Source organism: Typopeltis vanoorti, chromosome 22 (genome assembly GCF_054136105.1).
Source record: "Typopeltis vanoorti isolate ZY-2024b chromosome 22, IOZ_Tvanoo_1.0, whole genome shotgun sequence".
Lineage (NCBI taxonomy): Eukaryota > Metazoa > Arthropoda > Arachnida > Uropygi > Thelyphonidae > Typopeltis > Typopeltis vanoorti.
Window position 1 is genome coordinate 91769477 of NC_143570.1, and position 14928 is coordinate 91784404.

At 37.4% G+C, this 14928-nt stretch overlaps 1 protein-coding gene across 1 annotated transcript in view; it reads right to left on the reverse strand.

Moving 5' to 3' along the window:
• LOC150094568 (acidic mammalian chitinase-like) overlaps window positions 1-14928 on the reverse strand; it is a 155928-nt gene that overhangs the window by 75774 nt on the left and 65226 nt on the right. The window contains exon 4 of the mRNA XM_090412094.1: window positions 843-952. Within this exon, the coding sequence (XP_090268220.1) occupies window positions 843-952 (110 nt within the window). The remainder of the gene's footprint in view (window positions 1-842; window positions 953-14928) is intronic.

Genomic DNA, 14928 nt, shown 5'->3' on the forward strand with positions numbered 1-14928 from the left:
ATAAAGTAGAAACAGAACATGAGAAAGTGAGTGGAATGAATATTGAGAGAATGATCATCGGTTAACTGAACTGCTCATTTTTGAATGGGATTAAACATTTTTTGGAGAGAGTTTTTTTGGTATTCTAAGGTTTAGAAGATTTTGGATTTATATTGTGTAAGCAGTTGTAAAGGTGAAAAGCAGTGTCTAGTAGAAAAAGATGCTCAGTTTATGAGAGAGGAGACTATGGACATGATATGCCCAGCCATAATAGGGCAGATGTGCAAGTCAGCATCTAGCCTCGAGATCTGAGCATTATCGGAGGCAAAAGGAGGTGAAGTGTAACCTTTCTTACATGAAATAAGACAAGATTGTGCCCTAGCAACATTGAATTTGACAAAGCTGTCCTTATTCTTCTGAAATATAGAGTTTAGGTATTGGTTACGAAAGATATACTTTGAGATATTTGAGTACTCTGTGGTCAAATGCCTTGGAAATCTCGAGAACAACTACATGAGTTTTGCTGAACCCTTCAGTGTCTGTATCCAATGGTGGATGATGTTGGCTAAGAGATGTGGATCAAGAATGACAGAATACATATTTGTGATCATTGATTATCTGGTAGGCCTCCAGGTGATGAAGGCAGTGGGACAACAGCCCGGTAGCTGACTTTTATGTTCCCTTCATGGAATGGGCTGTTTGAAAGTATAAGACTGCAAACATGATATAGATTGGATGCCAATCCTGGAAGACTTGGTCATGGTCTGAGCACAGCTGGGGGTGGAATTATTTGATTAAATCATTTTTATTTTGTTTTTATTATTATTATTTTTTTTTTTTCATAAAATCACAGGACTACTTACTTTGCAAGTGCAGGAATATCATATGAAATTTTTATAATAGGAATTGGAGCTGCTACAGCAACACTTAACAGCATATTTGCCTTCTCCTTTTTAAGTGTTTGCTTTAACTCCTGAAAGTAGAGAAATCAATAATAGTGAGGCATGCAAAGTAGAAAGAATGGCAATTTTCATTTAATTAGAAACATGGATAAGAAAAAAAAAATGAAAGTAACAGGAAACTAATTGCATTGTTCATATAAAAAAACTCAGTACTTTAATAAGCTGCATTATTAAAGTATAAGATGATTTAATATTGTTCATTATTAGTTTAATATAGTTCAGTTGTTTAGGAAACAACTGAAAATAAATACTCTAATCATGAAATATATGTTCATACTAGTTTTCATAAAGATTAAATTTATTAATAAACAGTAACGGTTTGTTTTCTTCTATTTTAATGGTTAGAAGTCCTTATATAGCCAAATAATACTCTGTGGGAATAGCAGAGGTGGTAGCTTAACTGTGATCAGTTAAACTACCATGTTATTAGACATGGGGGAAGGGGAGAGGGGGAAAAGAAAGAAAGGATAAAGGTGTATCTTGCTTTCATTTCTGTGAAAGTGTTGTTTGTTACTTAACCATGGTTTATGGTTTAAGTACTGGGAGGACATCTTGTTGAAGATTTAATGAAGTATTAACAATACTGGAAATGGATTTACTCTATTAAACCTTTAACATGACTGTTATTTAAGGATTTTTTTTTCATCTCCTTTGGTTGGTTAGGTAGAAAGATGGAAAGCAATTTTTAATAGAAAGGGAGTTATTAGTGAGGTGCAGAGTTGTTAATTACTGGATTGCACCATTGTTAGATCACACAAGAGGCAAAAAGACAGATAGGGATTAAACACATATATAAGCAAACATTTATTTCTAAAATGCACTGGATGCACCTTTGGAAAAAGGAAAAAAAATTGAAATATGGAGGCTAACTGAATTTTCACATTGGAATGTGTATTTTTGTTATTGGCTGGGGGCAGGGGTGCTCTTGTTTATATAGGGATGATATTTTTGGTCCCACAAAAAATTTGAGGATTGATATCTGTTACCCTAATTTCAAGGCATGTATTTCTATGAGGAAATATTACAGGGGTTTGTGGCAGAGGCTTTGTCTGCAGATTATCCATTAATTAATTTATGAAATTCTCCCTTACTCCTGATAATCCTGCCATTCCTAAAAAAACATTGTAACTCATTTTTGGATCCATAACCAGCCCAACTCTTACCATCCTTCAGCCATGCTGACAACTAACCAAACATTGACTACCACCCCCCTCTCCCACTTCTTTTCCACTACAACTTTACACATTTCTTCCTCCATCTTTATACTTTATTTTGACATAAGCTTACCCACATTAATGAACAGGGGTGGCTCGTGCATAGGCACTGCAGAACTGCAGCATATTTTTCTCGATATATAAATATATTTATTAATTTATTTATATTTGCTTGTAATATTTAATTTTATCATCAATAATCCTATACAATTCTCTTATTTTGTATAAAAAATAATAATTATCCATCTTGTAGCACATAAGAGGGTGAAGGAAGCTAGCAATACTGTGTTTACCACAGTGTCATATTACTACACACGCAAGCATATGCACATCATAGTGAGATGCGAGCTATTAGCGTAATATGGCACAGTCTGTCACGCAGTTCCACTGTTGTTTATATAAAGTTTGTGTCAATAATAGAGTGTTCGTAGTGCTTATCGTGTTTACTCTGTCTCTTTAAATATTTGGACATTACAATTATAATTATTTTATTTTATTTTTATTATTATTATTACGGGCAACTCCAAGGAGTCGATAGACTCATTAGCGGAGGCCCTAACATCATGTCAAGAACAACTATTCAACATTCACATACTATCTATCATACCTTGCCTTGAACTCATTCACAGTCATGGCACCTACAACAGACTCTGGAAGCTTATTCCACTCGTTCACCACTTTCCAAGTAAAAAACCTAGCTCTAACACCCTTGCTAACCACACTCTTGCCAACCTTCCATGTATGGCCCCTAGTCCTCCCACCACCAGTCCTATTCTCAAAAATATCTTCTGAATTAATCTTATAGAAACCCTTCAGTAATTTGAATGTCTCAATCATATCACCCCTTTTCTGCCTATCAACCAATTTCTGTAACCCACAAATCTTCAACCTGTTCTCATAAGGTTCATTCCATAGACCTGCCATCATCTTGGTCACTCGTCTCTCGATCCTCTCAACCTCCTCCCCATCAAGAAGAAACCCTGCTGCTCATATCTGGGCACAGTAGTCTAGATGGGGTCTTATCAAGGCTCGATACAGAGAAACAATAACCTGTTTGTCTCTGCTTGTTAAAGTATTTTTCAGCAACCAAGTGATTTGATGAGCTGATTTAGCCACTTTTGAAATGTGCCCCCCCCCCTAAACCTCAACTCCCTATCCACCAACACTCCCAAATCCCTGGCCTCGTCAATCTCCTGGAGTACGGTTCCACCAATGTGATATACTGCTGCTAATCTTTATACCCAAAATGCATAACCTTACACTTTGCAACATTAAATTGACATCCATTCTCCTTAGCCCAGTCCTCCAAACTATCCAAATCATCTTGCAAAATTTTGACATCCTGTGCACTCACTATTGCTTCACCCAACTTTGCATCATCAGCAAACAAATGAACACTTTCTCTCAGATCCTTTCCTATATCATTAATGAACAAATTGAACAGGACCCTATGGCACACCACTAGTCACAGGTGTCTTTTGGACTCTACTCTTCAATAAACCACTCTCTGATATCTCTACATCAATCACCCTCCTATCCATCTCACCAACCTAATATCCATCCCCGTATGCTGCGGTTTACTGATTAAAATTCCATGTGGTATCTTGTCAAAGGCCTTAGCAAGGTCCGGTAGAATCCTGTAAACAAATTACCCTTATCCAGTTCAGCATCACTATGTTATAAAACGTGAGCAAGTTATTGAGGCATGATTTACCCTTCACAAAACCATGCTGTCCCCCATACAGTATCCCATTTTCATTTATCCAATCCTGTATTTTCCTCTTGACTATTTTCTCCAAGACCTTGGCAACGATTCCTGATATGCTGATCGGTAATTTACAACAGCAGCCTTGGAACCTCCTTTATGCAGTGGAACTATTTTCCCCTCTTTCCACCCCCTCGGGACCAACCCAGACCCGAGACTCAAATTAAACAAAATGGCAAGGGCACTGACAATTCTTTAGCCGCTTCACGTACGACACGAGCTGGTATATCATCCAATCCCACAGATGTATTGACATTGAGGTTTTGTAATAGACTATTCACCTCCACCTTCATTCACCACAATTCCCGTCTAAGATATTGGTTCATTCATTCCTGCAATGTCACCACCTGGATCATATACTCTTGCAAAGTGCTCGCTCAGTAATTCAACTATATCAACTGATTTGGTTACCTCCCTACCATCGGCATTCTTTAAAATCATTCTGCCATATACATTTTTTTCTTTTACTTGCAACATATCGAAAAAAACTGTTTGGGTTTCTTTTTAGCCTGCATGGCTAATGTTCTTTCATAATCTGCTTTTGCTTTTCTTACCACACTCGTTACCCTTCTGGCCTGTGTGTTATACTGTTCATGTGCCTGCCGGTCACCTTTCTCCTTAAATTCCCTCCACAATTGTTTCTTTTTTTGCAGCTCAAGCTTAATGGTGTTATTCATCCATTTAATCCCTACTTTATTTATGATTCAGACTGTAGGTATACAGTCAGCCATTGCCTCCTGCAAACACTTCTTAACCGCTTCCCATGCACTATCAACATCCAGCCGTTGCAGTTTTACATGCCATGGCACTGAACCAATCAAACTCCTAAGCTTGTCATATTTACCAGCCTGATAATTCCACATGTACCCTGTCTTAATTGTAAATTCCACACCTTTAGCCAACTCCCAATTAAAGACAACATTTGTTATAGTTTTTATTTGAGATCATTATTGGGGTTATGATAATGGATTTTATTTTTACTAATTTTGAATTATACTAAACTGTATAATTTTATCGATAATAAACAATATTTTTTCATGAAACAAAACAAGAATATATTTTATTTTTAAGTAATTTTGAATTATACCCAACTGTATAATTTTATCGATAATAAACAATAGCCATGCGCCGCCACTGCCCATGAAAGGTTGTACGTCTATTGTACATCAGTACTGTGTGTGTGTTGAGGATTAGATAATCCAAAAATCCTCTTCTAAAGACTAAACATGAAATTTTTTCATGCGTTTAATAAGTAGAAATGGTGATCATGTCATGTATGGTAATTACAGGCCTGCAGGCTCTCAACAGCACAGGTAGCTTAGTACTGCTCAGTAGATTACTGTAGCAGAGAAGTGCAGTGTATTTATCTAACAGGAAACCACAAGGTTTTCTGTTGTTTTTTTTTTTAATTGACATTTATTTTTATTCTTCATGATAATGGGAAACAGTATTGAAGATATTTTATGTACATCTTTTCAAAATGAGAATGTAAGGTCTTAAAAATTGTTAAAAACAATAAACCACTTCTACCTCTTCCAAATTTACATAGTGTTTGCATCTCAGAAACAAAGGATTGAACTGATATATAAATTGAATGGGTTTTCTCAATAAAGTAAGTTTTTTAATGCAAATTTGATGATTTTTAATAATGTTGCCTTACCATAGAACACTTCCTGGAATATCCACTGTATGCCACTGATTATTATTATTATTATTATTATTATTATTATTATTATTACATGACACCTCCAGGGAGTCCAGAGACTCATTGAGGGAGGGCATCTACTGTACAACTCTCTATCTCCACTACTCACAATCGACCAACAGCATCTACTGCCCATCACCATCACTGGTATTTTTACAGACAATCACAAACATGCCCACGGTGGGATTCGAACCCGCAGCCTTTTGGCTGGAGAGTGGATATGCTAACCACTCAGCCAACCAGACTCATTGCAGGAGACACAAACTATCCACACAACTATCATATCTCTCCTTGAACTCGTTAACAGACAAAGCTCTAACAACTGACTCTGGTGACCATTCCATTCATTCCCAACTCTCCAAGAAAAACATTATTATTATTATTAGACATCCATGGAGTCAAGAGACTCATCATCCCCTTCATACTTATAATATACTTAATTGTTATAACATATTATAACAATGATTTATAACCTAGTGGTAAAACTTTCTACATTATTATTGTACAGACACGTATCTTCATGGAATCCGAAGACTCATTGCAGGAGACACAAACTATCCACACAATTATCATCTCTCCTTGAACTCATTAACAGACAAAGCTCTAACAACTGACTCTGGTGACCTATTCCATTCTTTCCCAACTCTCCAAGCAAAACATTATTATTATTATCAGACATCCATGCAGTCAGGAGACTCATCACCCCTTCATCTGTCCTATAAAATTTTAACCTATAACCCTGTCCTATAACCCTTTAATTAACTTATATGTTTCTATCATATTCCCTCTTTTTTGCCTATCAACAAACTTCTGCAGTCCACACAATCTCAACCTATCCTCATAGGGAACATTCCACAGACTACTCACCATCTTGGTTGCTTGCCTCTGAATCCTCTCCACCACTTCCCTATTCCCAAGAACCAGGTGACCAGACCTCAGCGCAATAATCCAGATGTGGACTTATCAAAGCCTCATAAAGAGGAATAACAACCTTTCCATCTCTACTTGTTAGTGTGTTCTTCAATAGACAAATAATTTTATGAGCTGCCTTAGCAATCTTACCAACATGTCCTCTAAACGTGAACTCTTTGTCTCTCCCCCCTCCAAACCCTAGCTTCATCTATTTTCTGGAGTACAGTTCCATCAATGTCGAACACAACTTGTAATCTGTTTATCACAAAATGCATAAATTTCATTTCTCCACATTAAAATGACCCCATTATCTTTTGCCTATACTGACAATCTATTTAAATAGTCCTTCAAGCTCCCCCATCACCTTGATTAACTGTTTTATCTAATTTTGAATCAGCAAACAACTGAATATTTCCTTTCAGGTTATTTCCTATATCATTTATGTACAAATTAAACAGTAGTAGTAGTCTCAGCACTGAACCTTCCAGCACACCACTAGCCTGCTTTTGCCTAGACTCTACTCCTCTGTATAACTCGTTTTGATATCTGTCCAGTAGTCATCCTCTTTTCCACATAATCAGTGTCATACCCATCCCCATTTGTTCTAATTTGTGTAAGAGAGTTCCATGTGGTATTCTGTCAAATTTTACCTTTGCAAAATACCACAGTATCTTCATCATGCAGCCATTTCCTTTATCCAACTCAGCTGTCGCTCTGCTATAAAAAGTTAGTAAATTACTGAGGCATGACCAACCCTTCACAAAGTCATGTTGCAACTCATAGAGTATCATTGGTTGCACTAACCAATGTCAAAAACTCCTCCCTCTTGTTTCTAATACATCTAGCATTAATATATATAGAAACTTCAGCATCCTTTTTGGCCTCCAACCACCTTTACTCCTTGAACTGATTACCCCATTCAAAATTTTTCTTGAGAGACTATTCTGCACTTGTTGGTCATTCTCATGCTCACTTGCCTTGTGGGTGCCTTTGCACATATTCACCTGCATACATCTAATTGCTTGAGTTTTCAGAAATTTGCACTTCATCATGCTTGGCGAACAAAGCTGTCTAGACATCTAGCACCAAAACCCTTTAGGTGTGCAGCCCATCAGCATTATACAAATCCATCTTTCTGTCAAACTCAGACCATAGGTATACAAATCCTACATCATTTCTTCTGCAGAACCTGCTTATTAATTTGCTTGCTATCAGTGTCCTCCTTCTCCACCTCCTCAGTTTGTCTGTATAATAGCATGGCAGGAAACTAAAATCTTCACCTTCTCACTCCTCATTTTTGCTTCATCCAACAACTTCTTCACATCCCTCCTCATAGAATACTTCTCACCTCCCAGATCATTAGTGCCAACAAGACAGTTAGATCTTTCTCCTTACCTTTTTGTATCCAGATGGCATGACTAATATCGTTAATTTTTGCACCAGGTAAACATGATTTTGTTATACTTTCATTAAGTACTCCTCTGATCATAGTCTTTGTATATAATTTTCTCCTTACCTTGTTTTTCTCGTTTGTTTAGGTGATCTTATATTTATCTTGGACTACCTGCTGCTTTCTTATCTCAGTCCTGCTAATATGTTGCCGCTTCTGCATGTTTTCTATTTTGTACTTTTTCCTGTGAAGGATAACCTGCAATCACACTAATTCCTTATTTAAGTGTATTTCGACCACTGCATGGTCAAAGTTAATACTGACATGACATTAACATTTTCGATTCTACTGTCGATTCTGTCTGCTCTACTAACACTTGCTTTGTTCTCTCCACCTAAGTGGTACTCATTCACTAGTACTCACTGATACTGATTCCATAAAGTCTTTCTGCTAACATCTGCCTAGAAAAAAAAAAAAAAAAACATCTGCCACCACAACTGTGGTCAGTGAGGTCTAGCAGACCATGCATTAGATACCTTGTACAGAAACAGATGGAAGAAAACTATCATACTCCATCAAAATAAATTTAAACTTGAAAGACTGTATGGAATCAGTGGCAGATTTTTAAAGAACTAGTCTAATCTTAATAAATATAGTTGTTGTTTAATAAAGTTTAATAACTACTGAAAAAGAGAGCCAAAAGGCTGCACTTCGGCGATGCAAAATTATTCAAATTAAGTGGATATTGAATCCAAGATTATTTCAAAGCCGAATAGAGAAACTACAAGAGTTTCATGTCAAACATAGATAGAAACTATAAAAGTTTTGGCAGATAAAAGTGTAAGCAAACCTTTCATGACAGGGCAACTCATAGTAAAGGTGGAGAAAGCTCTGATCACTATCCTTAGTATTTCCCATAATGTAAAACACATCTCCTAGAGGACATGTATGATGTTATACATTATGGGGAGGAGGGGGGGTGTCACTACCCAGACCAGTTTCGACCTTTTTTGAATGTTCAAGTACAGATCGAACTCCAAAAACTCAGTGTTGTTTCCCTCAGTAACAGGCTCACCCTGCCATTGAGAACTCTCAGAACCAGTTGGCTTAACACCATGGCAAGCTCACCCCACCACCGAGCAGAGCCACTCATTTGCTCATATCTCATCAGAGGAGTAACAACAACAACAACAGCCGTGCCTCAGCTAACTTCATGGGTTACAGCATTGGCATTCATTACCCCCCCCTGCCCAGGACCTGGGTGACAGCAACAGCCAAGCCTTAGTTAAAACTTCATGGGCTACAGCATTGCCATTCATCACATGACCATCAAAAAAAGGTCAAAATCGAACCGGTTTCGACCTTTTTTGAGGTTTCGTCAGTGGGAGCCAGACCCAGATGTAAATGTAAATACTCAGGTTGAAGTGATGCAGAACTTATACTTTACCATATGAGTTGCTAAAGAAGGTGTCACATCACAAAAGGCACCAAAACTTATTGAAAAAGAGAGCCAAAGGCTTCACTTCGGCAGTGCAAAATTATTCAAATTAAGTGGATATTGAATCCAACATTATTTCAAAGCCAAATAGAGAAACTACAAGAGTTTCATGCTGAATATAATTGGAAACTATAAAAGTTTCGGCGGATCCAAGCTTAAGCAAATCTTTCATGACAGGGGCAACTCGTAGTAAAGGTGGAGAAAGCTCTGATCACTATCCACATGTCTGCTAGGAGATGTGTTTTACATTATGGGCAATACTAAGGATAATGAGCAGAGCTTTCTCCACCTTTACTACGAGTTGCCCCTGTCATGAAAGGTTTGCTTACACTTGGATCTGTCGAAACGTTTATAGTTTCTATCTATATTCAGCATGAAACTCTTGTAGTTTCTCTATTCAGCTTTGAAATAATGTTGGATTCAATATCCACTTAATTTGAATAATTTTGCATTGCCGAAATGAAGCCTTTTGGCTCTGTTTTTCAATAATTTTTAGTGCCTTTTGTGATCTGACACCTTCTTTAGCAATTCATATGATAAAATATAAGTTCTGTATCACTTCAACCTGAGTATTTACATTTACATCTGGGTCTGGCTCCCACTGATGAGACCTCAAAAAAGGTCGAAACTGGTCTGGGTAGTGATCCCCCCCCGAATGTATAACATCATACATGTCCACTAGGAGATGTGTTTTACATTATGGGAAATACTAAGGATAGTGATCAGATCTTTCTCCACCTTTACTACGCATTGCCCTTGTCATAAAAGGTTTTCTTACGCTTGGATCTGCCGAAACTTTTATAATTTCTATCTATATTTGGCATGAAACTCTTGTAGTTTCTCTATTCGGCTTCGAAATAATGTTTAATAACTTCCCAAGATTTCGGAAACTTTAATATTTAGTCCTCTCACTCAACATTTAAGGCTAGCCAACAGCACCCCCTCATAAATTTTTAGTTTTCATTTAGTCTAATTTCATTTCTTGCACTTCTTGTTTCTTTTCTATTTTTGTGTGAGTTATTACAATTTTAACATTGTATTCCTGAAGATGGCTCTACTGAGACGAAATACTGAAATAATTAAACTTGATGTTTAATTATTCCATTAAACTGTATCATGACCTGATTTTCTTATTTTACATCAAACTGATTTTGAACTGCATCCGTTATAACTGCTGGCATACAACTTAAATATTGGCTATTTTGTTACATGGTGTTATGTCCCATTTCCACTGAGTAATTGAAGCAATTTGCACAACTTTTCTCTTGGCCCCATATCAAATATATTTTCTAGGTGTACAAAACTGATTAAATACAGATACTTGTTATATTTTCATGATTTCTTGACTATTTGTTCTTAAAGTCTAATGAAATCCTGATAATCTCTAATTAGCTCAAATGTTACTTTTTTTTTTATCAAGGTTTGATAATTTTTGGTAAGATATCATCTGTAACATCCTTACCACATTTCTAGTTTACTTTACCTCATGTAATAATATGCAGTATTATTACATGAGGTAAAAATTCTTAAATATAAAGAGCCAACAGGCTTCATTTCGGCAATATAAACATTATTTAAATTAAGGGGATATTAGATCCCACATTGTTTTAAAACCGAATAAGAAACTCAAAGATTGGAATCCGAGCGTTTCATGCCGAATATAGTATAAAAAACTATAAAAGTATCGGCGAATACTAGTGTGAGCCAATGCAAGTAGTCCTAGAGCGTAGTACAAACACGGGCAACTCATTGCAAAGGTGTGTAAAGTTCTGATCGCTATTCTTGGTATTTTCCATAATGTAAAAACACATTTCCTAGGAAATATATGCTGTTATTACATTATGGTGGGAGGTCACTACCCAGACTGGTTTCAGCCTTTATTGAGGCTTCATCAGTGAGTAGCTAGACCAGATTATTAATACCAAAGGGTTTAGTGAAAAGAACTTACATACTCTGCTATACGAGTTGTCCAAAAGGTGCACCCATTAAGTTACTTAAATATGAAGAGCCAACTATATTATACTATATTCGACATGAAACTCTCGGATTCCAATCTTTGAGTTTCTTATTCGGTTTTAAAACAATGTAGGATCTAATTTCCCCTTAATTTAAATAATGCAGTACTTTTTTTTCTAAAAACAATATGTGCCAGTATGCTAGTAGGAAAAATTGAAAATTAAAAGGATATGAAAAAAAAAAATTATCATGCTATGATATAATATGTTTAAGTTAGGGGATATTACATCCCATATCGTTTCATGCTGAATATAGTAGAAACTATATAAAGTTCGGCGATTCCAAGTGTAAGCAAATACCTGGATACTGCAGCAACTGACCCTTAAGGTAGTGCAAGCTGAGGCAACTCATGTCAAAGGTGGAGCAAACTCCGATCACTATTCTTGATATTTACCCATAATGTGAACTTAGCTCCTAGGAGCTGTATTACTGTTCTACGTTATGAGAGAAGGTCACTACCCAGACCGGTTTCAACCTTTATTAAGGTCTCATTAGTGAGTAGGTAGACCTAGTTAATATCAAGTTTGTAGCGAACAGAACTTACAACCCTTCTATGAGTATTGCCGAGAGGTGTCCTAATAAATTATTAGATATATGAAGAGCCAAAGGCTTCATTTCGGCGACATATCTAATAATCTATGAAATAATATTTTTACTTCACAGCATGATGTTTTTGAAATAAGAACAGTGAATTAAGTATATATATAACACACATTTTAATATTACTTTCTTCATATAATTGATACACAGTCAAAACAACATATCATTTAAAAACAATTTGACTGGTGATACAAAACAATTCAGATTTTACTCAGGAATCTAATAATAGTCTGTCAGGTGGCATTGTAAAATATGGACTGTTCCAAGTAATGCTGTTTTTTGTAGATCATATGGGGTCACTTCAGTGATGTTTAATTGCTGTAAAATAGTTGGATAGCTTCTTTGAAATTGCACCAAGTGCATTGATAACTATTGGGATGACTTTAGTGTGTTTAAGCCACAGCCGGCCAACTTCGATTGACAGATCTCGATATTTAGTAATTTTTTCCAGTTCTTTGTTGTTATTATTATTATTATTATTACCACGGGCTACTCCAGGAGTCCTTAGACTCATCGAGGGAGGCCGTAAACATCATGTTAATGCAGCTGTTCAACATTCTCACAGTATCTATCATACCTTGCCTTGAACTCCCTCACTGTCATAGCACCCACAACAGACTCTGGCAGCTTATTCCACTCATTTACCACTCTAAAAGTAAAGAACCCAGCTCTAACACCCCTGCTAACCACGCTCTTGCCCAGCTTCCATGGGTGTCCCCTAGTTCTCCCTCCACCAGTCCTGATCTCAAAAATATCATCTGAATTAATCCTATAGAATCCTTTTAGCAATTTGAATGTCTCAATCATGTCTCCCCTTTTCCGCCTATCAACTAGTTTCTGCAACCCACAAATCTTCAACCTGTTCTCATATGGTTCATTCCATAGACCTGCTATCATCTTAGTCACTCGCCTCTGGATCCTTTCAACCTCCTCCCTATCAAGAAGGAACCGAGGTGACCAAATCTGGGCACAGTAGTCGAGATGAGGTCTTATCAGGGCTCGGTACAGAGGTACAATAACTTGTTTTTCTCTGCTCGTCAAGGTATTTTTCAACAACCAAGTGAGTTGATGAGCTGATTTAGCTACTTTCACAATGTGCCCCCTAAACTTCATCTCCCTATCCACCAACACTCCCAAGTCCCTGGCCTCATCAATCTCTTGGAGTACAGTTCCACCAATGTGGTATACTGCTGCTAATCTTTTCACTCCGAAATGCATAACCTTACATTTTGTCACATTAAATTGACATCCATTCTCCTTAGTCCAGAACTCCAATCTATCTAAGTCATCTTGCAAGACTTTGACATCTTCTGCATTCACTATCGCCCTACCCAACTTTGCATCATCAGCGAACAAATGAACTGTCCCACTTAGACCCTTCCCTATATCGTTAATGAACAGATTAAACAGCAGTGGTCCAAGAACAGAATCCTGTGGCACACCACTAGTCACAGGCCGTTTTTTGGACTCTACTCCTGAATAAACTACTCTTTGATATCTCTCCATCAACCACCCAGCTATCCATCTCACCAACCCTATATCCATTCCCATATGTTTTAGTTTACGGATTAGAATTCCATGTGGTATCCTGTCAAACGCCTTTGCCAGGTCCAGCAGTATCACTGTAAACCCATTTCCCTTATCCAGTTCAGCCGTCACCTTGTTATAAAACTTGAGCAAGTTACTGAGGCATGATCTACCCTTCACAAAGCCATGCTGTCCTCTGTACAGTGTCTCATTTTCATCAATCCATTCCTGTATTTTTTCCTTGACTACTTTCTCCAAGACCTTTACAACGACTCCTGATATGCTGATCGGTCGGTAATTTGCAACCATAGTCTTGGATCCTCCTTTATGCAGTGAAACTATTTTCCCCTCTTTCCACGCCTTCGGGACTAAGCCAGACCTGAGACTCAGATTAAACAACATGGTCAAGGGCACTGATAATTCATTAGCCGCTTCATGCAAGACCCGTGCCGGTATACCATCCAATCCCACAGATGTATTCACATTAAGGTTCTGTAATAGACTATTCACCTCCACTTCATTCATCACAATTCCCATATAAACTAATGGTTCCTTCATTTTTTCAACGTCACCACCTGGATGATATACTTTTGCAAAGTGCGCGCTCAGTAACTCCACTATATCAACTGGTTCAGTGAACTCTTTACCATCGTCATTCCTTAAAATCATTTTGCCATGTACAGTTTTTTCTTGCTTGCAGCATATTGAAAGAACTGTTTGGGATTCTCTTTTGCTTGCATAGCTAGTTTCCTTTCATAATCCGCTTTTGCTGTTTTTACCACACTCGTTACCCTTCTGACCTGTACTTTATACCGTTCGTGTGCCTGCAGGTCACCCCTTTCTTTAAATTCCCTCCATAGTTGTTTCTTTTTTTGCAGCTCAAGCTTAATGGTGTTATTCATCCATTTAACCCCTCCTTGTTTCACTATTCGGACCTTAGGTATACAATCAGCCATAACCTCCTGTAAATGCTCTTTGATCACTTCCCATGCTATATCGACGTCCAGCCCTTGCAGTTGTACATGCCATGGCACTGATCCAAGCAATCTCCTAAGCTTGTCATACTTGCCAGCACGGTAATTCCACATATACCCTGTCTTAATCACAAATTTCACACCTTTAGCCACCTCCCAGGTCAAGACCTTATGATCACTCTCACCAATAGGTGGCAACATGGTCATATTCATTACAGTCAAATTCTCAGATGCTATTACCAGGTCAAGCACTCTCACACCCCTAGTATTTTCAATTACATGCTGTTTCAGATAGTTATCCCTTAATAATTGAATAAAATCCATTTCCTTCCTCACATGTGTCCTCTCCTCCTTCCAATCAATGTTACCATAGTTGAAATCCCCCA